General features: G+C 45.5%; 1 protein-coding gene across 8 annotated transcripts in view; it reads left to right on the forward strand.

The window, feature by feature from the left end:
- UBR5 (ubiquitin protein ligase E3 component n-recognin 5) overlaps window positions 1-25,077 on the forward strand; it is a 1,080,924-nt gene that overhangs the window by 172,843 nt on the left and 883,004 nt on the right. For all 8 annotated transcript variants that reach the window (XM_033933084.1, XM_033933089.1, XM_033933086.1 and 5 more), the window contains one exon: window positions 10,398-10,587. In XM_033933084.1, coding sequence (XP_033788975.1) covers window positions 10,398-10,587 — 190 coding nt within the window. The remainder of the gene's footprint in view (window positions 1-10,397; window positions 10,588-25,077) is intronic.

The following is a 25,077-nucleotide window of genomic DNA, read 5'->3' on the forward strand; positions in this document are numbered from 1 at the left end:
GATGCATAGAACACTTTAAAATAACCCCACTCCTAAGCTCGATGAAAGATACCATCCCCAAGCTTACACTGGTTAATATCAGAGTAGTTATCTGAGAGCAAAGGAGTTTCCTGAGGGGTATTGTTTGATTACAATTATATATATAAAAAAGTCTTGTCTATACGTTTGCCAGTTGAGGGAAAGCCTCTCACTGCTCATCCTCTGGTTTCCAGATTTATGAAATGACTTTTCAGTGTTAAACCACCTCTCAAGCCTCCGCCTCTCGTCTGGGACCTTAATGTGGTTCTTTCCAGTTTGATGAAGCCACCATTTGAACCAATGGCCACAGCTTTTCTCAAGTTTCTCACCTGGAAAGTTGTCTTCCTTATTGCTCTCACCTCTGCCAGGAAGGTCAGTGAGTTACAAGCGTTGGTGGCAGATCCACCCTTCACAGTTTTTCACCATGATAAAGTGGTTCTACGCACGCATCAAAAGTTTCTACCGAAAGTTGTCAGAGTTTCATCTCAATCAGTCGATTGTTCTAACAGTGTGTTTTCTTAAGCCTCATGCTCATGCTGGAGAAACTGCTTTGCACACTCTGGACTGTAAGTGTGCTTTGGCCTATTACATCGACAGGACAAAGCCTCATCGTGCTTCTCCCCAACTCTTCATCTCATTTGATCCAAACAAGTTGGGGCATCCTGTTTCCAAGAGAACGATTTCCAACTGGCTACCTGCCTGCCTGTATCTCGTTCTGTTATGCTCAGACTGGACTGCCATTGGAGAGTCGTGTAACAGCCCACAAAATTAGAGCTATGGCAGCTTCTGTTGCTTTCCTTAGATTAATCCCATTGAGGAAATCTGTAAAGCTGCCACCTAGTCCTCAGTTCATACATTTACTTCTCACTATTGTCTGGAGTCCTCCAGATGGAATGGGCACTTCGGCCAATCTGTATTACAAAATTTATTCTCCTAAAGGCCAACTCTCCCACCATCCCATTCTTGTTAGCTTGAAGGTCACCCATCAGTGAGAATATGCTGCCTGTTTGTCCTGAGATAAAGCACAGTTACTTACCGTAACAGGTGTTATCCAGGGACAGCAGGCAGATATTCTCACAACCCATCCACCTCCCTGGGTTGGCTTCTTAGCTGGCTTATCTTAACTGAGGGACCGCGTGCCTACGTCAGGTAGGAAGGCACTCGTGCATACGCAGTGCGGGCTATCGCAAACTTTCTAAAGACTTAGTGGTGATGCACTTTTAAAGTGGTCCGTACCAGGGCTTTGTAGGTGACGTCACCCATCGATGAGAATATCTCCCTGCTGTCCCTGGATAACACCTGTTATTGTAAGTAACTGTGCTTTCTGCCAATCCCGCTCATTTTAAAGACCTTAGTCAAGCTCAAGAGCGAATAAACCACCATGATGATCCTAATAGCTCTTTGGTGGCCCAGACAAACTTGGTTTTCCCTTCTACTTCAGCTGAGTGCCAAAGATCCAATTCCATTACAGATCTTTCCATCTCTGCTCACTCAGAGCCAAGGATCTCTTTTATTTCCCAATCTACAATCTCTGTACCTAACAGCTTGATACTTCTTGGTCTGACTTCAGCAGATTTTAATATTTCTGACTCAGTACAAGCCATTATAGTTTCTTCTAGAAAACCTTCTGCTCAGCAATGCTATCAACATAAATTCAATATATGTTGTAATCTCCATCATCAGGATGCTTCCTTCTCTTCTCTTCCTTGAGTGTTGGACTATCTTCTCCATTTATCCACTTCTGGACATAGGAGGTACTTTGGTAAAGAGTTCACCTCTGTACTATTAGTGCTTTCCATGCTCCTGTCAACAATAAATCTCTGGCTACTCATCCGCTTGTTTCTCGGTTTATGAAAGGACTTTTCAACTCATGAGACGTCGTGGAAAGTCTGGCAACAGTGGACGCTGTAAGTTTTGCATCATTCGTAGCTTTGTTTCTGGTGCGATTCTGTCATAAAAAAAGACAGATGCTGATAGGTGCTCGGACAGATGACTGCAGATGGCTGTGAGCACTCTGTTTGCAACCGTTTTTATCTGTGCAGTTTCTTCAACTTCCTGATACAAAAGTCTGTGTGTTGTTGGTATCCTGGCTTGATCCCATACTGCCATCGCTGACTCACACGCTAACTTATAGCTTTACGATAAAGGTTTTGCTTTGTTATTCTGTCGAAAATCGACCTGTTGAACATCCAGTCCATGTGGTAGTCTAGCAGTTGACAGCTGACAGACTGACTTCCCAATGAGTCAGTTTTTGGGTGCAGATTGCAAACGACAACACCATACAAACTAATCTAATATAATAAAGCTCTAGCTGCGCATGCGCACTCATACCTGCGTGCGTCGGTTTTCCGTGAGATGTAGGGCACCTCAGGTAGGAGTGCGCATGCGCGCAAATCTCTCTCTCTGGCCGGTCGTCGGCGTCGTGTTCGCTCCTCTCCCCGGCACACCCGAACCCCCGTTCAGCCTCTCATCCGACCCTACCTTCGACTCCCTTAGTCCCTTGCCGCCGCTCCTCTTCTCTTCCCGCGGTCCCGACAAACGTCCTTACTCCAGCAGGGGCCGTAGCACTCTAAACATGCTGCTTCGTGGCCTGCTACTGCCCTGATTTGCTCTGTCCGACACGGCAGAGCAAATCAGGCCAGTAGAAGGCCGCGAAGCAGCGTGTTTAGAGTGCTGCGGCCCCTGCTGGAGTAAGGACGTTTGTCGGGACCGCGGGAAGGGGGCGGAAAGGGACTAAGGGAGGCAGGCAAGGATTCTGAGAGAAGCCGCTGGGCACTTTACACACACAAAAAAAAAATCTGGTAAGGGACAACGTGGAGGGGGAGGGAAATACCGCTACTGCACCACATACCCGCTCTCACTTAATTCAAAGATCTTGCAGTACTCTAACGAGCAAAATACCCTTACAGCTGGAACACCTCCGTGGTAATAGCATGCGCATTCAACGGTTGCTGCTGAAGGCACCGACATTGAAGAAAAGGTTGTTTGTTGTTTTTTTTAAAAAAAGCAGTTTGCTTGGCAGGAAAAAAATACTTGCATTTTGTTTTGGGTGAAGGGTGTTTGCTGGGGAAGCTGTTAACTATTGTGCATTGATTTAGGTAAAGGACAGAGTGTGTGTGTGTGGGGGGAGGGGGGCTGGGGAAGGGGCCCAGGGAGCAATCTTGCTTTCCTTGGGGGGGGGGAAGGGGTGTGATTGGTGGTAAAGGGAAGGGAGAGCAGGGAAGGGGTGCTGCTGGACATGGGGGAGAGACAGAAAGGAAGAAAGACAGACAGATGGGGCCAGGGAGAAAGAAAGAAATGCCTAAGTCTACACATCTATTCTAGCACCCGTTAATGTAACGGGCTAAAAAACTAGTTATGCATAATCATCTACATGCACAACACACAAGTAAATGGTGCATGCTGAGATGACCTCTAAATATTGTATAATCAAGCTGAAATTTAACACATGAGTAAAACATACCAAGAAGATAAACATAAGCCTTGTGGAGATGAGATTTGACAAGGTTGAATTTTTGTTTTGTTTTGCATATTACCAGGACAGTATGAATTGAGCTCCAACGAGAAGTTCTTTTGAAATGTGCTAGGTGGTATTGAGTAGCTTGAAAGCTCATGAGTAACCTTCTTTTTTTCATTTGTTGATTTCTGTTTTCATCTCTGAGCTACAGCAGTTGTGAAAGTGTGTTTTTGTGATTGGCTATTTTTCATCATGTGCAACTTCAATGAGCAGCAGTACAGCGTGAAGTTCTGTTTTAAATTGAGTAAGATTGCTACAGAAACTTATGAAATGTTGAAAGTGGCTTATGGGGAACATGCCATGCATCATGGAAGGTGTTTTGAATGGTATTCATGCTTCAAAAGTTGTCATGAATAAGTGGAAGATTATTCGCGAACTGGAAGACCATCAACGTCGACTGATGATGATCATGTTTATCCAAGTGAGGGTTCTTGTGTGTGCTAATTGGCGATTAACTGTTAGAGAATTGGCAGAGGAATGCAGCATCTCCATTGGTTCATGCCACAATATTCTAACAGAGAAGTTGGAATGTCTCGCGTTGCGGCAAAGTTTGTTTCACGGTTGATGACCTACAACCAGAAGAACAACTGTATCATGATCTGTCAGAATTTTCTTGATCAGGCAAATGAAGACGAAACATTTCTTGATAAAGTGATAACTGGTGATAAGATATGGGTCTATGGTTATGATGTGGAAACCAAAGCTCAGTCGTCTCAATGGAGAACCAAAACATCGCCAAGACCGAAAAAAGCCTGGCAAGTTAGGTTGAATGTCAAAGTGATGTAACGGGGTCCCCCCCCCCCACAGTCACGTCGTTGTTCACTATGAATTTTTGTTACAAGTACAAACTGTCAACCAAAATTACTATCTGAAAGTGTTGAAACGTCTCCATGAGAGAATCAGGAGGAAATACGCTGAACTTTGGAGAGAGCAGTCGTGGTTCTTGACAATGTGTCCGCTCAACGTTGCCGTCAAAATTCATGAATTGTGCGCAAAATATGTGATGACAGTTTTTCCCCAGCCACTTTAACTTCCTGACTTGGCCCCTGCTGACTACTTATTTCCTAAACTTAAGTCCACGCTTAAAGGAAAGCAATTCGATACCATTGAAGACAAAAAACAAAATTTGACGCAGCAGCTTTTGGCTATTCCTGAAGTTGCGTTTAAGAACTGTTTCCAGAAATAGAAACAACATTGGGAAAAGTGTATAAGTAGGGAAGGGGACCCAGTGGAATAAGTTGTAAGATTGTTTAATAAATTTTTATAAAATCAGTCCTGGAATATTTTGAACAGACCTCATAATGTACATCATCCGGTCCAATTGCTTTGTTCACCTTTATTTTAGCTAGTTCCTCATGAACATAATCCTCTGAAAATTGTTCAGGGTCTTCCAGATTTCATCCCTGTTTGTGTTTGCCTTCTGTGGTCCTGCTCCCAGCACTTCAGCTGTGAACATAGAACAGATAAGCAATTCAGCCTTCTCTTAATCAGCTTCTACATATTTCTCCCCTTCTCCTTTGAGTCTCACAATGCTTAGGAATAAGGAGTAGATTTCCCAAAATCCATCTTAATAATAGCTCATGGACTTCTGTATTATCCAAATGTTATTAAAACCCTGCTAAGCTAAATTATAACTAAATCTTTTTAAAAACCCTGCTAAACTAACAGTGTCGCCACATTCTCTGGTAACCAGAGTTTAATTACACATTGAGAAAATAAATATTTCCTCCAGTTTGTTTTAAATTTACCTAAAAAAATATTTCTTCACAAAATGTGTAATTAAACTCTGGAATTCTTTGCCAGAGAATGTGGTAAGAGCAGTTAGCTTAGCAGGGTTTATATAAATTTCCTAAAACAGAAGTCCCAAGTTATATGCAACAGACCTTTTCTCTTTCACAACCAACAGATATAGGAGAAGTTCACATCCAAACTTTATTTCTCCACCAGTTAGAGGTTGTAAATTTAAAAGTCATCACCAACATCTTTTCTCACATCAAGCAGCATTATGGGATAAAGACCTGGAACAACTGCTTGTGCCTACTACTTATAGGGAATTCAGGAAACGCCTAAAAACACATCTGTTCCTGAAGTACTTAGGTAACTGACCTATACAGTCTTAGTCCTCAACAAATGATCTTTAGAACTGTTATTCACTAACTCTGAGCTTTGTTTATTATACTCAATCTGTAATACCTTTTAATCATTGTAAACCGCATAGAACTTCACGGTCCTGCGGTATATAAACTGTTGTTATTATTATTATTATCTTTTGGGAAGTATGAGCTACCCCTAAAATCATGGGTCAGGAATTTGGGGATTCTGTTAGCCATTCTTCTGATCCTACAAATTCAAACAACCTTTAAAAATTCTCTGTCATCTACAGCAGTTTCTCAACTTCTTCAAGCCAAGTACCACCTAAGTCTATCAAATATCAACCAAATACCCCCGCCCAAGCTCTAGCCCAGACCTGCCCAAGCTCCACCCCTGACTTCATCCCTTAATATTACTAATTATAATGCAATTTCTTCCATCCATTTTTCATATACACACAATATAATCTTGTTAATACATGATGGTAAGCACAGTATTAAAAAAATAAAGCTCACTGTACATAGAGAAATTAATTATCATTTATATTCGGGGGTTTTCACAAAGAGGTCAAAGCAAATGACTTTAAAATATACAATGTCACCTCAGTAACAACTATAGAAAATAGACAAATATAGTGCAGAATATAGACAGCAGATATAAATTCTCAAAACTGACACATTTTGATCACTAAATTGAAAATAAAATCATTTTTCCTATCTTTGTTTGGTGATTTCATGAGTCTCTGGTAGCACTTCCTTCTGACTGTGCATTCAGTATTTCTTTCTTTCTTTCTTTCTTCCTCCTGCACGCTTCTTCTCCTCCAGACCTCATTCTCTTCCCCAACCAACATCTCTCTCTATCCCTCCATGAGTCCAACTTTTCTTCCTCTCTCCTCCATCCCCATTGACAACGTCTCCCTCTCTCTCACTGTCATCCTCTCACTCCCTCCCTAGCTGCAAAGGGAGTGGGAAAAGAGAGAAAGAGATCCAGGGTGCATCTCTCCCACTCCCTCTACTTCCACATCCAACATTTCTCCCTCCTTTCCACTAGCCCAATATTTCTTTCTCTCTGCTTCTTGCATGCTTCCTCTCCTCTAGTCTTCATTCCCTCCCCCTCCATTAGTCCAACTTTTTATTCTTTGCCCTCTCACCCTTTCCCTGAGTGTGACATTTCTCCTTCCCTCCTTTCTGCCCTCCCCTTCCATCTCTCTCTCTCTCCATGAGTCCAACACTTTCTACCTCCTGCATGCTTTCTCCTTCCCACCCCTTAGTCCATCTCTCCCCCAACCCCACTCACATGTTCCTCCCCATGCCCCAAATCTCCCTCTACCTCACACCATGTCCATTTCTCCTTCTCTCATCACTCACACTCTTCCTGCAACAATTTTCCTTCCTTCCTATCCCACAACCAATATGCTCTCTCCCTATGCACCATCTCACCTTCCTCTTCAAGTCCAGCAGCACCTTTCCCTTCCCCTCCACTTCTGCCAGGTCCAGCAGCACCTCTTCTTTCGTTCCTTTCCCTCCCTCTCTCCATGCTCAGCAGTACCCCTTCTCTCATCCCTTTCCCTCCCTCTCTCCATGTTCAGCAGTACTGCTTCTCCCTTCCCCATGTCCAGTGGTACTTCTTCTCCTTGCCCATCATCTCCTCTCCCTAGCGGCAGCTCACTGCGTGCTTTTAAGTTCCTCACAAAGCTGCCACTAGCATTAATATAGCCGCGGTTCAATCAGGCAGCCTCAGGGCCTTTGCTAGGCTGGTCCGCCTCTGATGATGCGTCTTCCTCTAATAAAGGTCCCGAGACTGCCTGATGGAATCGCAGCTAAACTAAAGCTAGCGGCATGGGGAAGTTAAAAGCATGCAGTGAACTGCCACTAGGGAGAGGAGAGGTACTACTGAGCCGGCGATTCTATCAGGTAGCCTTGGGGCCTTTGATAGGCTGGCCCGCCTCCGATTTTGCAAATTCCTCTTTCGTTGGAGGTGGGCCGGCCTAGCAAAGGCCCTAAAGTTGCCTGATGGAATTGCCAGCTAAACTAATGCTATCTATAGCTGTGAGGGTAAATTAAAAGCACACAGTGAGTTGTCGCTGCTGGTCGGGTGGGGGGGGGGGAGGGGAGGAGGCTAGAGAGAGAAGAAGAGCAATGTGGGAGATACGCGACGGCAAAAATAAGTTGGGAGACAGAGCGCTGAGTATATGTGACAGCAGAAGGAAGTTGGGATACATGCAGCGCCAGCGCCGCGTACCCCCTGCAGTATGTGTACCGCATGTTAACAACCTCTGATCTACAGCTATGAAATCTCTTCTCCATATATTGAAAAGACAAGTCCGATTACAGTGGTCCATGCCACAATATCACGTCTAGACTATAATGCCTTGTACACTGGTCTAACCAATGAGAGTTTGCATCAGTTGCAACTAGTTCAAAATGCTGAAGCACGATGTGACCACATTATGCTCTTTCTGCAAAAAGTATACTGGCTGCCAGTAATGTACAGTGCTAAATTTAAAGCTTTGTTTGATTATAAAGATCTTCAGATAAAGTGGGCCAGAATACTTGAAGAATAGGTAACCCTTACACCTTTGAGACCTCGGAGATTGTCTCAAGGAGCCAGCATGCCTTCTCTATACCACCTATCTTGTTCCCATCTAATATCTGCACTTGGCCCCTCAGCTATATGATAGTGTCATATATGTTATTTGAATGTTCTGATGTGTGCTTATTAGGTGTTTCATAAGTATGCTGATATTGTGTTATATCTCTTTTTTGAATTTCAGTTCTGTTAATAAGTTTATTTTTGAAATGTTTCATGGTAATCCTATTATTAAGTTTCCAATTTGTCGTCTTTTGTAGAATTATTATAGTTATTATTTTTTGTTCTTAGATAAAATGCACATCAAGGGAGAGGGGAGGATTATAAGGGCTTTTAATTGATTATTTATACAGATAATAGGAAAGAAGGGTGATTTTTTTTAGGCTTGATAAATAAGTCTGATTTATCATATGAATAGCTTATGTTTTAAATATGCATAATATAACATATGATAAATTTTTAATTACTTTAATGATAATGATTAGGAGGGGTGGGGGAGGATAATGTTGTAAATGAATCTTCTAAAATTATAAGTGATGTCTAAAGTGTTAAATGTATAATCTATGTTTACACTTATTGAACGTGTTTTAAAATGAATAAAGATTATAAAAAAAAAAAAGGTTTCCAATTTGCTGATTTTTGAGTTTACCTCATTCATTGTAGTTATGTTTATATTTGGTCTTTTTGCTGTTAACAAAATTGTAAGCTCTGTGTTGAACTGTACTTGCTGCACACCGCCTTGGTGAATCTCTTCATAAAGGCGGTTAATCCCAGTACATAAATAAATTGTAATTTGCCTTTAGTAGAACATAGACTAATGTGAATTAATTTGCAACTGTCCAGGGTCATCTTTTTCCCCATATTTGATAAATGATGCACCTTGTTTAGCCTAATTTTAGCAGAAAGAATCCTCAGGAGACAGTCTGCTCCTCCGTCTAGAATCCTGATATACAGTGGTACCTTGGTTTACGAGCATAATTCGTTTCAGAAGCATGCTCGTAATCCAAAGTACTCGTATATCAAAGCACATGTCCCCATAGCCACAATGTAAACTGAAACAATTCGTTCCACAACCAAGGTTTACTGTGGTGGCCCAGGGGTGGGTACCTGCATGTGGGTGCTGCAGCCCTTGCAGCGTGGTGGTTTCCTTTCCCTGGGGTCCCTGTGCGGCTCTCCTCCCTCTTCGGCCGATGCCTCTGCAGTCCACCAGTGCCTCCCGGCTTCTGATTCAAGCCGGCCGCCATCCTCCAGACGCATGCACTGGACCTCTGAACTCCCCTGTCAAGTTGGCGCCGCTTCAACAACACGTGCACCATATACAAGCACGCAGGACGTCCTGCATGCTTGTACGTGGGTGCGTGTTGTTGGAGCGGCGCCGGCTTGACGGGGGAGTTCAGAGGTCCTGCGCATGCGTCTGGAGGATGGCTGCCTTTTATCGGAAGCTGGGAGGCGCTGATGGACGGCAGAGGCATCGGCCGAAGAGGGAGGAGAGCCGCATGGAGACCCCGGGGAAAGGAAACCACCACGCTGCAAGGGCTGCAGCACCCACAGGCAGGTACCCACCCATGGGCCACCATAGTGAGAGCTCATGTAGCGAGTCAACACTCGTTTTGTGAGACAAAAGTTTGTTGAGGGTTTTGCTTGTCTTGCAAAACATTCGCAAACCAGGTTACTCGCAAACCGAGGTTCCACTGTATTTGCATTCTGACCCTAGCAGAGACTTATCTTTTATTAAGCTTCATTTTCCACAGATGTTTTCTGTGGTCTTTTTTTTTTTCCTCCTCAAATTATTTTTAACTCACTTTTAAGTGTGTCTTTAGTCTCCCTTTTACCACTTCCCCTTTCTCTCAATGAATTTGTAAAAGATAGATGTTTTGATAGATATTTTCTATCAAATATAATTTGATTTTTCAGACTCTGTAGATGGATCTGTATCCTTAGATACTATTACTTTATTATAGTAAAGATTTGACCCGCTATGTTCATTTTAGAATAGAAAAGTTATAAACTAGATTACATGAAATATTTTATGTTTACGTGGGGTTTTTTTGTTCTGTTATCTATCTATTTTGATTTTTTTGTTAGCATTGTAAGCTGTGTTTCAAAAATACAGTGCAATGTATATATTAACCTGCCGCTTAAAGAAAAACTAAAAAGTAAAATAATTCTTTCAAACCTTTAGGAGCCGCTGGAGTTCTGGTGTAAGTGGAACTGGTGGTGGGTCCTCTGGCAGGTCATCAGCTGGAGCTCGCGATTCCCGGAGGCAGACCCGAGTTATTCGGACAGGACGTGACAGAGGTTCTGGACTTTTGGGTAGTCAGCCCCAACCTGTGATTCCAGCATCAGTCATTCCAGAGGAACTCATCTCACAGGTGAAAAAAATGTGTACCGCTTGAATAGGGAAGTATTATCTTCCTGAAACCAAACATTTGAAGATAATGATACAATGCATGCTTATACCCTGCAAAAATCCCATCAGAATTCGTTGTGGTTTACATAGTTAAAGAAACTGGACTACTTAGTTTAACTTCAGTTTAATGATTTTTCTGATGCATTCCCCTAAAAAAGCAAGACTATGAAGTTTGTGTGCAGTGGAGTAAGACTGGATCCACCCTGTCGGGCAAATTTGGATCCAATTGGGGACCTTATTCTAAATTAAGTTGAAATAAGAATGTTCTTGGTCTTAGACATAGGAAATTTAGTACTATGAGAGTGCCAAGCAATCAGTTCTTATGAAACCTGCCCTCCAAAGCTAGAATTGATCGCCTGAAGTATTTCTAAAAGAGGCTCAAGAGAGAAAAAAGTTCTAAAGTTTAATTCATCCTATCAAGCTTGCTTTTATGCATTTTTTAAAATAGTTTTTTTATTTTTATGCTGCCACACTAGTCAGACAATTAGGTTGTGCCCCTTCCAACCGGCAGATAAATGTAGCGATATCACTGGTGCAGGTTGATAAACATCAATATTTCTGTACCCTCCAGCAAATGGTTTATGTTGGACTGCTGTAGTAAGAGAGAGGAGGTAATTTCAGGTCCCCAGGATGCAGTGTGCAGCCTGTATTTAGCAAGTAGCATCCCTTCAGGTCTCCAGAAGTTTAGACTATAGTCAGTACTCTTAGTAAAGTTTGTAGGAGTCGTTTGTGAGGTCTCCTTAGCTATGAGCTTAGGTCTGTGGATTTAGCCTGGTGAGGTGTGCTAGTGGTGGAGGTCCACATGGGGCCCCAGCCAGCAAGTGGGGTAACAGCCTTCCTCCCCCCCCTTTCCTTGGGTGCCAATACAGAACTACCGTATTTTCACGCATATAACGCGCACGTTATACACGGTTTTTACAAACCGTGCATAACCTTGCGCATTATACGCGTGAGCGCGTTGTACAATGTTTTTTTTCATTCCGATCCGGCATCCCCCCTGTGAACCGGCATCCTCCCGCTCGCGTCACCCCCCCCTCCCCCGCGATCCTACATCCCCCCCCAGCACCGCAAAACATCTCTTACCCGATTGGGCACCAGCACCAATGCACAGGACGTGCCAGTGCCCGAAGATCCTCCCTCGTTGGGCTGGGCTGGGCTGGGCGGTGTGAGGGAGATCCTCCTTCTTCCTTGTACCGGGCTGGACTGGGCTTTGAGCATTTGCGCATGCTCAAAGCCTTCTGGTCTCGCTCTCTCCGAGATTCTCAATCTGAGAATTGCGCAAATGCTCAAAGCCCAGTCCAGCCCGGCACAAGGAAGAAGGAGGATCTCCCTTGCACCGCCCAGCCCAGCCCAGCCCAGCAACAACGAGGGAGGATCTTTGGGCACTGGCACTGGCACATCCTGTGCATTGGTGCTGGTGCCGGTGCCCAATCGGGTAAGAGATGTTTTGCGTGCTTGGGGGATGTAGGATCGCGGGGAAGGGGGGGTGACGCGAGCGGGGGGGGGGGAGGATGCCGGTTCGCAGGCCAGAAGAGTAAGTGGGAGTGGGAGGAGGTTATAGCAGCATGCGCGGTATACGCGTGTGCGTGCTATATAAAATTTTTTTTACAGAAATGCTTTGGACCCGCGTGTTATACATGTATGCGCATTATATGCGTGAAAATACGATAGATTAAGAAAAAGAAAGAAAGAGAGCTTAAAAACTGTGGGTTGGCTCAATAATGTTTAAAAACAAGCATAAAAAGAGAGCAGAGTTGGCATTACTGTAGTGTTTAATCCAGTCTTCCAGGGAGAGAGGTAGATGGCAGACAGCTCTGGGCGCCCTTTGAAGCCTTTTGGGCCAGGTAGAAGGTAAAGGAAGATGATTGATGGAATTCATGAATGTCATGTGGCACGGATACCTATGAGAAGGAAGTGTGGAGTCTGCAGGAACCAGAGCTCATTTTCCCCCAAATATGGCTATCAGTGATGCTCTGACATTGGACATAGTGCTCATTTGGGTGTGGTGGTCCTTCTTCTGATGCATCAAGCTGTATGCTATCACTGGCGGCATCTTTGCATTCTCCTCAGGTTTTCCAGTTCGTTCTTGGAGTCTCTATGTTTTGTGTTTCCCTTTTCAGTGTTACTGGTCCTCAGGACGGTTCTTGTAGTTCTTCGGGAACTAAGGGACGTTGTTCCACTTACCGCATGGTGCCCGAGATAGGGGGCATTGGGCAGGCTGGATCCCATTCTGCTGAATTAGTTTCTTGGGGTTACACATTTCTGCAGACAACCTGGGAGTATATTTACATTTTCTCTATGGACTCCGAATTGGCACTTGGTTTGCCTGCCTCTCTTGGAGCGGCGCTTTCGGTTTTGGCACATGCCATTTTGCCTACCCAAGGCTTCACGAACGTTTTAGGTGATGTGGGCGGTGGTACCGTTTTGGCGCTACCAGGCGATTCATCTAATTTCTTCTTGACTGCCTGCTTGATTCGGACGACTTCCAGTCGGGCCATTTGACTGACATGAAAAGGGTGATATCTTTTCCTCAGTTCTTTACATGTGCATCTTTGAATTTGCACAGCACTCTTTTCTCCTGTACTATTTATAGGTATATCGGGGTGATGTTTTTATTCATATAGGAGAGACATGTGTTTCTTTCCGGAGACTTGGGCGTGGGGTCTCGGTCTCAGATTGGTATTCTTCTTCGCTTACCATGACCAAGAGTATGGGATTCTGTACAGTTTCTGGGATCCATATTGCTGACTCCACTGGGGACTTCGGCTTGCTTTCTCCTTCTTACGCTACAGCAGTCGCTTTTGTTCCGGTGGTTCCCGGTATCTCAGGGCACCAATTATTTGGTATGCTCCTCCTGCATCACTCTGTATGATTTGGTGGCTCCGCCTGATTTCTCTTTTCAAGGCATGCCTCGGTCTTTGCTGGACTACCTCATGATCACCGACCATCCCGGGCTGTCGGGTTGGGGGGCTCCGTGGCTTCCATCCTCAGCTCCTGGAGTCTGGTCTTCAGAGGCGACTCAGTACTTGTTCATTCTTCTGCTCTTGAGCAGGGTCAGGCTACCTTTCTGGAGCTTCAGATCATTCTTCCGGATTGCCGCTGAGGGTCCTTTTGGTCAGTATTAGGATGGGGGTATTTCTCTACTGCTTGGGCAGTAAGTGTTGTACTCATTGGCAGGTGAAGTTGTTCTGCTTCAATGGGTGGACTCTCATCTTCGTCTTCTGTTGGCAGATCCTTTTATGGATCAGGATAAGAGTTTGGATAGACTTTCTTTCCGCGGAATCTGAGCATGGCCCATTTCTTGTATGTTACAGTGTACAGCGCTGTGTACGCTCTGGAAAGTGTGCATGTTAGTAATAGTGTAATCTTCTGCATTCTGGATATTGAGATTTGTGGCTCAAGCGTTCTAGCTCTTTTTATGGAAGTGAGATCTGCTTGACCTAGACCTCATCTCTCAATTCTAAGTTTCCTAGCTTCTTCGGCGGGTCCAGGGAGTGGGAGTTAGAGGGGGTAGCTGCATGGCTCCTTTCTCGCTTCTGCCTTCTCTTTTTCAGTGTTTTCCGATGGCTTGGATTTGCCACCTCGAGCTCGCTTTCCGGGCACAGTATTTGTAGAATCTCTGGATTGGCGGTGCCATCCTTACTTTGCGGATTTGATGAGTCTTTCAACAGCTGGACTAAGAAGTTTCCTGGTATCTCCGGCTTTGCTCACCTAGGGTCCGTTCAACATGGATATTTGTACTACTTTAGTATTACGACCTAGTTTTTTGAAAAATCTTGGCTGACATGTAAGGATTATGCGAAGCAGGTTGTTTCTTCTCTTATCCAGGTGCTACGGACGTCTTCTCCTGTGGCTTCTGCTTCCTTTTGGAGGTTTTTCCTTTCTTGGGTGCTTCTTAACGTTTGAACCACTCCAGAGTTCCTTTTTGGCACAGGTGTATTGCCGAGGGCTTAGCGTTCAATTCCCTTCAGCTTCTAGTGCCATTCTTAGCTTGTTACAAGGGCTAGGTATATTGCTCTTCGCTTACTTCTCAGCTTCATGTAGTTCAGGTCCTAAACAGAGTGCGGTATATTCATGCGCCTCTTAAAAAGCCCGGTTTGGAGTACAATCTTCACGTACTTCTTCTCAGTATACCGAAGGCTTCATTTCATCCTTGTCTTTTGGGACTCTAAAGGGCTGTGCCGTTGAACCTGGGGTTTCTTGTGGCCATGGCTTCAGCTCTGCAGTTTTCTATGTTGCAGGCCTTGTTCAACGGGGATTCCTATTTCTGATTTCCGAAATATGGGATATCAGTTCGGATGATACCATTATTTCTTTCTAGGGGGGTGTAATCCTTTCTTTTATGTCATGCTCGATTTTCCTTCCTTCTTCCTGAGAGGGGAAATTGGGAGCAGTGCTTTTATTCACTGCATTTTTTGATATGTACATAGCGTTCTCTGTGAGCTCGGTTTCTTACGCCTTTTAGTTGTTTATATCTCCTTTTTGCATTCTTCAAGGGACGCCTCAAACGTTTGGTGGCGTCTGAAGCCTCCATCGCTCAATGGGTCCAGGAGGGACATTCTTTATGCTTGCTTGCTGGCAGGGAAGCGGTTGGCGAAAGAACTTCATGACCATTCCGCTGGAGCGATGGCTACTTCTTGGGCTCGGCCCAGAGGTTTTTTTCCTTGGAGGAGATTTGTCTCGCGGCTAATTGGTCTTCCGAGCGTGTTTTCTCTCCCCATTTCTGCTTGGATGTGGGGGCGCATGCGGTAGGGGCGTTTTGTGCTTCGGTTGTTGCGGAGACGGCGTTTGCTTCCCACCCAGATTGAGGATTGCTTTGCTACATCCCATTGGTCTCTGGATTCATCTGCTGCTGTTGCTAGGGAAGGAAAAATTATGTTCTTACCTGTTAATTTTCTTTCCCTTAGATGCAGCAGATGAATCCAGAGCCCCACCCTTTCTGGATATTGTCTCTCGGTTTTTTCTTTTGCAACTTTCGCAGTTTGTTATTATGGCAGGTTGTTTTCTGTATTATTGCATTTTGAGATTTGTTATGGGAAAGAAGTTTTTTACATGCTATGCCTATTGCTGGTTACGTGTGCTTGGGCAAGGAGCTATACTGATGAGACAGGAGGAGTGCCAGCCAATAGGACCACCTGTTAATTAGTTTCTCTATCTCCGCCTGCTGGTAGATGTGAGCTATCCCATTGGTCTCTGGATTCGTCTGCTGCGTCTAAGGGAAAGAAAATTAACAGGTAAGAACATAATTTTTCCTTCTCTCAAGGTTTGGGTGGCATTCTTTTGTGTTTTCCAAGGCAAGATCCAGGGGTTGTCCTTGCCTGCCCATTCTTATATAGCAGTGTGTGGCGCAGTGGTTGGATCTACAGCCTCAGCACCCTGGGGTTGTGGGTTCAAACCCCGCGCTGCTCCTTGTGACCCTGGGCAAGTCACTTAATCCTCCATAGCCCCAGGTACGTTAGATAGATTGTGAGCCCACCGGGACAGATAGGGAAAATGCTTGAGTACCTGATTGTAAAAACCGCTTAGATAACCTTGATAGGCGGTATATAAAATCCTAATAAACTTGAAACTTGAAACTTGAACTCAAACCCTTTGCAGGGCCACATTTTGGATTTGTAGGTACTTGGAGGGCCTCAGAAAAAATATAGTTAATGTCTTATTAAAGAAATGACAATTTTGTGTGAGGTAAAACTCTTTATAGTTTATAATGCTTTCCTTTTGGCTAAGTCTTAATAATAATATTGTAATTTATAGCTAAAGAGATATATGATCAAGAAATTGTTTTATTTTACTTTTGTGATTATGATAAATATACTGAGGACCTCAAAATAGAACTTGAGACCACTATTGTATAGAGTCAACTACTTTCATCTTCCTCTCTTCTTAATGCCTTGTTTGGGGGGAAGGAAGGGTTAGTTTTTGATCCCTTCAAAAAGGTTTCTTTGAAGGATCCGACATTGTCGTTCTATTGGCGGTTTTTTTTTTTAGCAAGATCCCTTATGAATACAGATGACTTAGTGGCTTTTAGGACAGTGCTTGCCTTCCTCTTGAAGTTAATCATGCCATTCCTCCTTAATCATATGGTATTTCTTCTGGAATTTTTTTAGAGGAGTGGGATGATTCTCTTATGAAGAATCCACAACTTAAATGTTTTCATGATGCTTCTGTGATATTTAAAGATCACCAACCTTTTTAAAAGTCTTAACTATTCATGCTGTTAATGAGCCACAGAAAGGCTAATCAGCATAAAAATCTTTCGTTGCACATTGGATTAAAGCCACCATTGAAATGGCTTACATTTTGAAGCCCAAGGTAATATTTAGTGAACTTCGGGCATACTCTGCTTAAGTACAGGCTGCAGGCTGCATCTTGTGTGAAAGCAAGTATGTTGTCACTCTGGAGATAACTTAATCTTTGCTGCACTTCATTTGTTAAACATTGCAAGATTGATGCACCAACCAGAGGGAATGTGACCTCTGGCAGAGCACTTGTTTATAGGGTCTTGTCTTTCCCCACCCACTAAGGTGCTGCTGTTGTACATTTCTGTTGTAGACTGATGTGGTATTTATTCATACCTGTTAATTTTCTTTCCTTAATTCCTACCACACTAGTCCATGGCTCGAGGTGGAAGACTGTGGTGTACAGGATAAACTGCATGGGAACAGGGCTGATGGGAATCCTGCGGAACTCGTGTACACCCCCTCCCTCCGGGGTCAAGGCGATGTAGGCACGTCGAAAGGCTCTCTCACCAGTGTGTGTCCAAACAACATTTCCTCCTTCCTGTCTTCCAGTCACACTCGCTCCTCCACAAAGCCGTGTGCAGTGCTCACCAGCTGCAGGCGTCCTGGAAACCTTCCCTCTGACGTCAGAGGAAAGGCTTCTGGGTCAGCCATGTGCAGCGTACAGGAACTGCGGCCTTGCAAAGAAGCAAGTGCAGCTGGAATACAGGAAGGAGGCAGCCCACCTTGGACAGCTATGGTACAGTTTCGTAGGAGGGGAGCACAAAGTATTTGGGCCACAAAAGGAAAGGGAGGGATGGAACGAGCGAGTGAGTGCATTGGGACAAGGAAAGGGAAAGAGGGGGCATAAACTTGGGACAAAAAATGGAGCACATTGGGACACGGGAGGGGCATGAACTTGAGACAAAGGCTGGATGGAAGCAGGGAGGGGGCACGAACTTGGGATACAGACGGGAGGGAGCGCGCGTGTTTGGACACAGAAGGAAGGGGGACATGAGCTTGGGACACAGAAGGGAGAGAGGAAGGGGGCATTGTCTTGGACATAGGATGGAGGGAGGGAAAGAGATGCTTAGACGGGGGAAGGAATAGAAAGGGAGAACCTATGGTAATCTCTTTTGAACATACTGTCTGGTTTTCTGTCAACCAGTTCTTAATCCTTAATATGACTTTACCTTCTATCCTATGATTTTTTTTAATTTCCTCAGAAGTCTTCCATGAGGTTCTTTGCCAAATGGCTTTTGGTTTTTTCAGTTTGGTTTCTAAATCTGCTTTGGTAGTAGCATACTGAAGTTCACAGTCAGCACTAATCCTTATACAGTACTTCCATCTGAACTGGGGTGGTGGGATTCAAGGAAAACATTGATTGATTTAATGGGATTAATTGCCTTTATGAAGGAAAAGAAATTAACAGATATGAATAAATTTCACCTTACTGTTCTAAGTGTGATTTCATGATGCATGTAGTGAACATGCTATATTTATGAAGTAAGTCACCAGAAAAACATTTATATTGAAATCAATGAATTTAAATACAGGTGTCAGATTTGATGTTGGAATATTCAAAAGAAACTTTTCTTCTGCTGTAGTAAATTTATTGATTTAACTTCCTAGAGGAAAGGATATTTCCCGTCTGTGTGTGTGGCTGTGATAGGGCTTAGTGGCTTTTAAAAGTTATTCTGTTACATCCACTCCGGCGTCTGTACAATAAGTGTTTAATCTGTACCCGCGAGCCGTGTATTGCAGAAAGCCACACTCATTGCTATATGGGAGGAGCAAAAAACAGAGGAACATCAAGCCCCCTTCACTTTTTTTCTTTCTTCAATCAAACCATGCAGAAGTGTTTCTGCTCTGCTCATTTTTCCTATTTTTGATGTACCTTTCAGTGGCTTCGGTGCCCTGAGACCCCTTATCCAGTGGTTCTCTGCTGAGAAAGGAAGCAGTTTCTCTGGAGCTGGACTGCAGCTTCACAGGGCAAGTTTTGGGTGGATCTGTGGAGCAAGCCTGCTTTGTGCCACTTAAAAACTCAGGGTGCATTCCCTTGGCAGTAAGCTTGCTTTATGAACTTTTCAGAGACTTAAGCACAGGCTGAATGCGCCCCAAGTAAGAACCCTCGGGGTATCAGGGCGCAGGCTGTGTTTTCCCTCCCCTGATCATGTGTTGTTACAAGGGGGCGGAGGTTTCAGTTGGGGTCCATCCTACTGGCATCCCAAAGATTCTGAACATTGGACAGTTTGGTGACATTCTGAGGCAGAAATTCCTTTCCTTTCATTTTGACTGCAGAGAGAAAGCTGACAGGCAGACACTGCGAGTTCAGCCTAATTATTTTCTATGGGAAAATTATGTGTATGTTGGGGAGAGGGGGAGATGGGGCTAAAAAATGTCATTTTGGGGGGTTTCCTATTTTAGTGTTTAAAAAAAAAAATTTCAGTTAGTTTCCATGGGCTGTTTTTTGCGTGATTTTTCTGGTGGCGGTCATCTTGGATTTTAAATGATCTTTTGAACTTTTTTTGTGCCTCAAAACCCCTCGATTTTGTAAAAAATCAATAGAAATGGACTCCTCAGCATCTGATCTCCTGAATTCTTGTGGCTGTGCTAGATCGCCGGTGGAGGAGCGTTCATATACTGCGTGCTGTGGCGCACATGAGGAGGAGGCCGGAAACCGATGTGGAATGGAGAATTGGGCAGAAAATCCCGCCCGGTATCGGTTTTTGGCGATGGTGGGAAGCATATGTGTTCTGAGTCCAGGGATCCCTTCAAAGCCTCGTGCAGGGTCTGTCAGGAGTCAGCTTCAGCCCCTGTGTGTGGATTTTCCTTATAATTTGTCCAGCTCATTTGGAGAGCCTATCTTATGGACCCGGCTCACATGGTGCAGCCGGCAGGCACGCCGCAAGGCTACAAAGCCAGTGCCTTCTTTAGTGGAGGTCACTGCTCAAGTACCCAGTACCCAGGTTCTTGCAGATCCAAATTGCCTAAGTTGGCACACTGATACTACTGTGTTTCCCTGAAAATAAGACCTATCCCGAAAATAAGCCCTAGCATGATTTTTGGGGAAGGTCCTAATATAAGCCCTACTCCAAAAATAAGCCCTAGTTAAGATCCCTCCCTCCCATCCCTTTGTGCACTGGAACACCACTGACCCTTCCACTGTGCTTTACCTATCCCTTCTTCTCATCCCTTTGTGCACCGGAACCCCACCGACCCTCTCACCGTGTTATATCTATCCCTCCTGTCCCTTTGTGCACTGGAACACCACCGACCACCTTACATACCTCCGAAGCCTCAAAATGGTGGCAGCACTCTGAACAGGCTGCTTCGCGGCCTTCCCCACTGAGACTTACCCTCTGCCTCACCAGTTCCTCCTCCAAAATGTCCCAATTGATGCCAGGATTCCAACCGCACCTCCTCACACTGGAGGCTGGTTGTCGGCGTTTCATTGAGAATTGGGATGGATCTCTTTGAACTAATGGGTACTGGACATTATACAAGAGGGGCACAAGCTAGACTTTTTTCATCTCCTGGATTTGTTTCTAGATTCTCCAGCCGGAAAGCCAGAAAAAGAGACCAAGGTTTGAGCAATCGTGCAGTGGCTTTTGGACATTAAAGCCATAGTGCCAGTCCCCGAAGAAGAATCAGGCTCAGGGAGATACTCCTTATACTTCATTGTGCAAAAGAGAATCTCAGAGGACTGGAGACCCATTCTGGATCTCAAGGCAGTCAATGCATTCCTGAAAATTCTGCGATTTCGAATGGAAACAGTGTGACTGGTTGTTGCAAAAGTGACTCTGGGGGAATTCTTAGCATCTTTGGATTTGACAGAAGCTTATCTTCATATTCCCATATTCTCCATCAACATTTCCAGTTTGCAGCTTTTCCTTTGGGTTGGCAATGGCCCCACCACTTTCACAAAAGTTATGGTGGTTGTGGCTGCGAGTGCTTACCTCTGCAGAATGGGGGGTCTAAGTCCACCGCTGGATGACTGGCTGATCAGGGCTTTATCCTAGCCAGAGTGTGAGCAGGCAGTGGGGTCTGTGGTGTCTCTGCTGCAGCTGCTGGGCTGGATTATCAATTTTAAGAAGAGCCAGCTAACGCCCACTCAGACATTGGTATATCTGGACGTTCAGTTTGACACAGTGCAATGTTGTGTTTTTCTTCCCGAGCCATGCAAACTGAATCTCCAGAAACTGATTATGGATATTTTAGTGCTTCTGACCCCCATTGCCTGGCATTACTTCAGGTGTTGGGTTCCATGGTTGCCTTCCTTGAGGCTCCCATGGGCCTGGGTGTACATACGGTCTCTCCAGGAGACCCTCCTGTCTTGGTGGTCCCCTCTTCGGATCACAGAGTGGATAATGCTCAAGACAAACACCAGTCTTTTTAATTGGAGAGCTCATTGCAGAGACTTCTCCATTTAGGGCTAGTGGACTCCCCATAAGATGAAGTGGTCAATCAACCGTCTAGAGCAGTCTCTCAAACTTTCTCGAGCCGGGGCACACTAAAGGTGGTGGCCACGGCTTTAAGCACTCAGAAGTGCGCAGATGTCGCCGTGATGACATCATGCATATGTATGACATCACGTCGACATCCGCGCATGGGCAGAGGCCCTCCAGATGGGCCTTAAGACGCCAGTAGGGATGCCAGCAGGGAAGAGAACCGGAGAGAAAGAGAGGCACTGGCACCAGCTGATTGCCTACAGCAGTGTTTCTCAACTACTTCAAGCTAAGTACCCCTTAATTCTAACAAATATCAACTGAGTGCCCCAACCACAGATCTCCCTAGGCCCACCCAAGCTCTGCCCCAGATCCCAACCCCTTTACTAATTGTAATGCAATTTTTTCTATTCATTTTTCATATACACACACTATACACAGCAGATATAAATTCTCAAAACTGGCACATTTCAATCACTGTATTGAAAATAAAATCATTTTACCTACTGGCGATCCTCTGCAGGATGCTGTAATTAGCTTTAAAGGTGAGACTGGGAGGCCAGAGGGTAAGCCGGAGGACGCTAGAGAGAAGGGGGAAACATGCAGGCCTTTGGCGAATCAGGCAGTTCTGGCGCTGTACCGCGTAGAGAAGTTAGCTGGCAGGCACCGCTCTTCTCCCTCAGTGTGCCGCAGCTCACTTAGAATCTCAAGAGGCACACAGTTTGAGATGCACTGGTGTAGAGCTTCAAGCCATAAGGCTGACTTTGGGAGCTCTAAAAAATACAATGAAAGGAAAAGTGGTAAGGATTTTTTTTTTTTTTTTTTTTTACGACAATGCCACTGCAGTGGCGTATGTGAATCGACAGAAGTGCTCACTTGAGTCAGTAGGTATGGATGCTATTCTGGTGAGTGGAAGTGCACCTTCAGGCTCTCCCCACGGCACTTGTGGCTGGAGTGGAAAATATGCAAGCAGACTTTCTCAGTTGCCAAGCCCTGGACCTGAGAGAGTGGTCTCTCTCTCGCAATGGGTGTTTGTCTCATTGTGCATTGTTGGGGAAGGCCAGTGATAGACTTGATGGCTTCAGCCAAGAACTCAAAAGTCAAGTGCTTCTTTAGCTGAAGAATGGAGCTAGGAAGCTTAGGACTAGACGTGTTGGTTCATTCCCTGCCAACTCGGGAGCTTCTTTACGTCTTCCCACCTTGGCCCATGGTGGGTTGAGTCATGCACAGGAGTGCGACTCATCCAGGCCTGGTGATTCTAGTGGCCGCGGACTGTCTTCACTGGCTGTGGTATGCAGATCTCGTTTGTCTTTAGTGAGACAAGGGCCTTAAGTTCCCTTTTCATTGTGACCATCTCAGCCAAGGACCCGGTTCCTATGGAAACCCCCCCAGCACTTTGGTCTTACGACATGGCTCGAGCGCAAAGCTTTGATTCAAAGGACTACTCTGATGTAGTCATTGACACTCTTTTGAGGTCCAAAAAGACCTCTACTATGGCAGCTTATGCTAAGGTTTGGAAGGTTTTCTAGCAGTGGTGTGCCAGAGACCAGGTGGAGACATTGCTTGCTCCAATTCTAGTTGTCTTAGCCTTCCTGCAAGCTGATCTAGAGAAAGGTCTTGCAGTGGCTTCACTCAAGTTACAAGTGGCAGGCCTCTCATGCTTCAGGGCACACAACAGTTCAGTGTCACAGCTCATCCAAATGTGACCAGATTTCTCATGGGGGGGGGAGCTGTGCTTGAGGCCACCCCTACGGCAGCCTTTTCCTATGTGGAACCTTAATATTGTGCTGAAGGGGATTTGCTAAGCTCCTTTTGACCCGCATAAGGATGCATCCTTTCTGGACCTTATGGTCAAGACGGTGTTCCTTGTGGCGATTGCTTCAGCAAGGTGTATTTCTGTTCTGCAGGCTCTCTCTTGAAGAGAGCCCTTTCTCTGAATCATGGATGCGGGGGTATCCCTCCATACAGTTTTTTTTTTCTTCAAAAAGTGGTTTTGGATTTCCATGTCAACCAGGAAGTTTGCCTGCATTTTGTCCAGAGTCTGTCATAGTCCGGAGTCTGTCATAGGGGAAGACACCCTCCAGGGATTCAAGGCAAAGCTAGATAAGTTCCTGCTGAACACGGACGTATGCAGGTAGAGCTGGTCTCAGTTAGGGCGCTGGTCTTTGACCGAAGGGCCACCGCGTGAGCAGACTGCTGGGCATGATGGACCACTGGTCTGACCCAGCAGCGGCAATACTTATGTTCTTATGTCCCACGGGGTCAGAAAAGAAGGACATGTGAATAGGCTTACTTCACTACTTAGAACCAATGAATTTCATCTTTCTGACCATATGTTTGTCCTGACTAGTCATTCCAGGCCTGGTAGGCCAGTGTCCAAGGCCTCTATTGCCAGATGGGTCCACATGGCTATTTTGTCAACTTACATTGCCTGTGGTAAGCAGCTGGTTTTTCTCAACGACCAGGAGTGTCATAGCTTTGTGGGTGGAGTCTCAAGCAGTCTAAAATTTGTAAGGCGTTTGCTTGGTCTTCGTTTCATACTTTCACAAGATTTTACGGAGTAGATGTGGCAGTTTGATCTGGTGCCACCTTTAGATCCTTGGCATTGCAGGCTCTTCTGTTCCACCCTAGACTTGCCATTGTTTTGGTGCGTCACCTATCGTAAGATTCCAGAGTGGATTTAACAGAATGAAAGATTAGGTTCTTACCTTTGGTAGTCTTCTTTCTATTAATCCATGAAGGAGTCTGTATTATCCCAGGACAAGCAGGCATGATATTCTCACATGTGGGTGACGTCATCTATGGAGGCCCGATGCGGAAGCATTTTCAAGCAAACTTGATTGAAGATTTAAGTTTGCTCTGCTGCTCCACGCATGCGTGCCTTCCTGCTCCACTAGGGGGCGCATCCCCTCGTGGTCTCCAGTTCAAAATTTTCCGCTGAGCCTAGAAGTCGTGTTTTTCAGGCTCTGCCCCAACTGCCTTCTAACACCGCGATTTTTTCTTGTTTTTTCTCGATTAAGTCGCTGTGCGCGAATTTTTCTTTTCTAACTTGATTCCTGCTTCGTTTTTCACCGACCCGGAGGCTTCCGGGTCCCCGTGGCCGCGTGGCTACTCGAGCCGCGGCCACTTTCGATTCTATGTCCCGGCCTTTGACCAGCTTTAAAAAGTGCACCCGGTGCGAACGGTTTCTTTCCATCACAGACCCGCATCGCCGGTGCATCCTTTGCCTGGGGGCCGCTCATCCAACCGACTCCTGCCCCCAGTGCGCTACTTTCCAGAACCGGGCCCTCCGTCGAAGGAAAGCCCGCATGGCGGATCTTTTCGCCCCAGACCAACCCTCTACCTCGGCCTCAAGGTTGGCCCCGGCCTCGGCCCCGGCCTTGGCCTCGGCCCCGGCCTTGACCTCGGCCCCGAATACCTCGGCATCGCCTCGAGACTCGACCCCGAAGTCCTCGGGACAACAGAAAACCTCGGCTCTGGGTAAGTCCCCTCTTCCCTCTTCAGGTTCCTTACCAGCAAAGAAACCAACCTCGGGGACACCGGCGACGCATGGCGGAAGCCCCATGCTTACAGCCCCGGCGAAGCCCTCCAAGCCTTCGGGCCGTGCCTCCACCACACGGGAATACAACCGGCCTCGACCTCGACCCCGCATGTGCCAGACCAGCCTGAGCCTCGCGTCGAGCCACCTCGGGGAAAAGTGCGCAAGCTCCGCCGCATCTCATCCTCCTCTGACTCCTCGCCGAGGCACCCGAGGCGCTCTCCCTCCACAGACCGCCACAGGGCAAA

This window comes from Geotrypetes seraphini, chromosome 2 (genome assembly GCF_902459505.1).
Source record: "Geotrypetes seraphini chromosome 2, aGeoSer1.1, whole genome shotgun sequence".
NCBI classification, from domain to species: domain Eukaryota; kingdom Metazoa; phylum Chordata; class Amphibia; order Gymnophiona; family Dermophiidae; genus Geotrypetes; species Geotrypetes seraphini.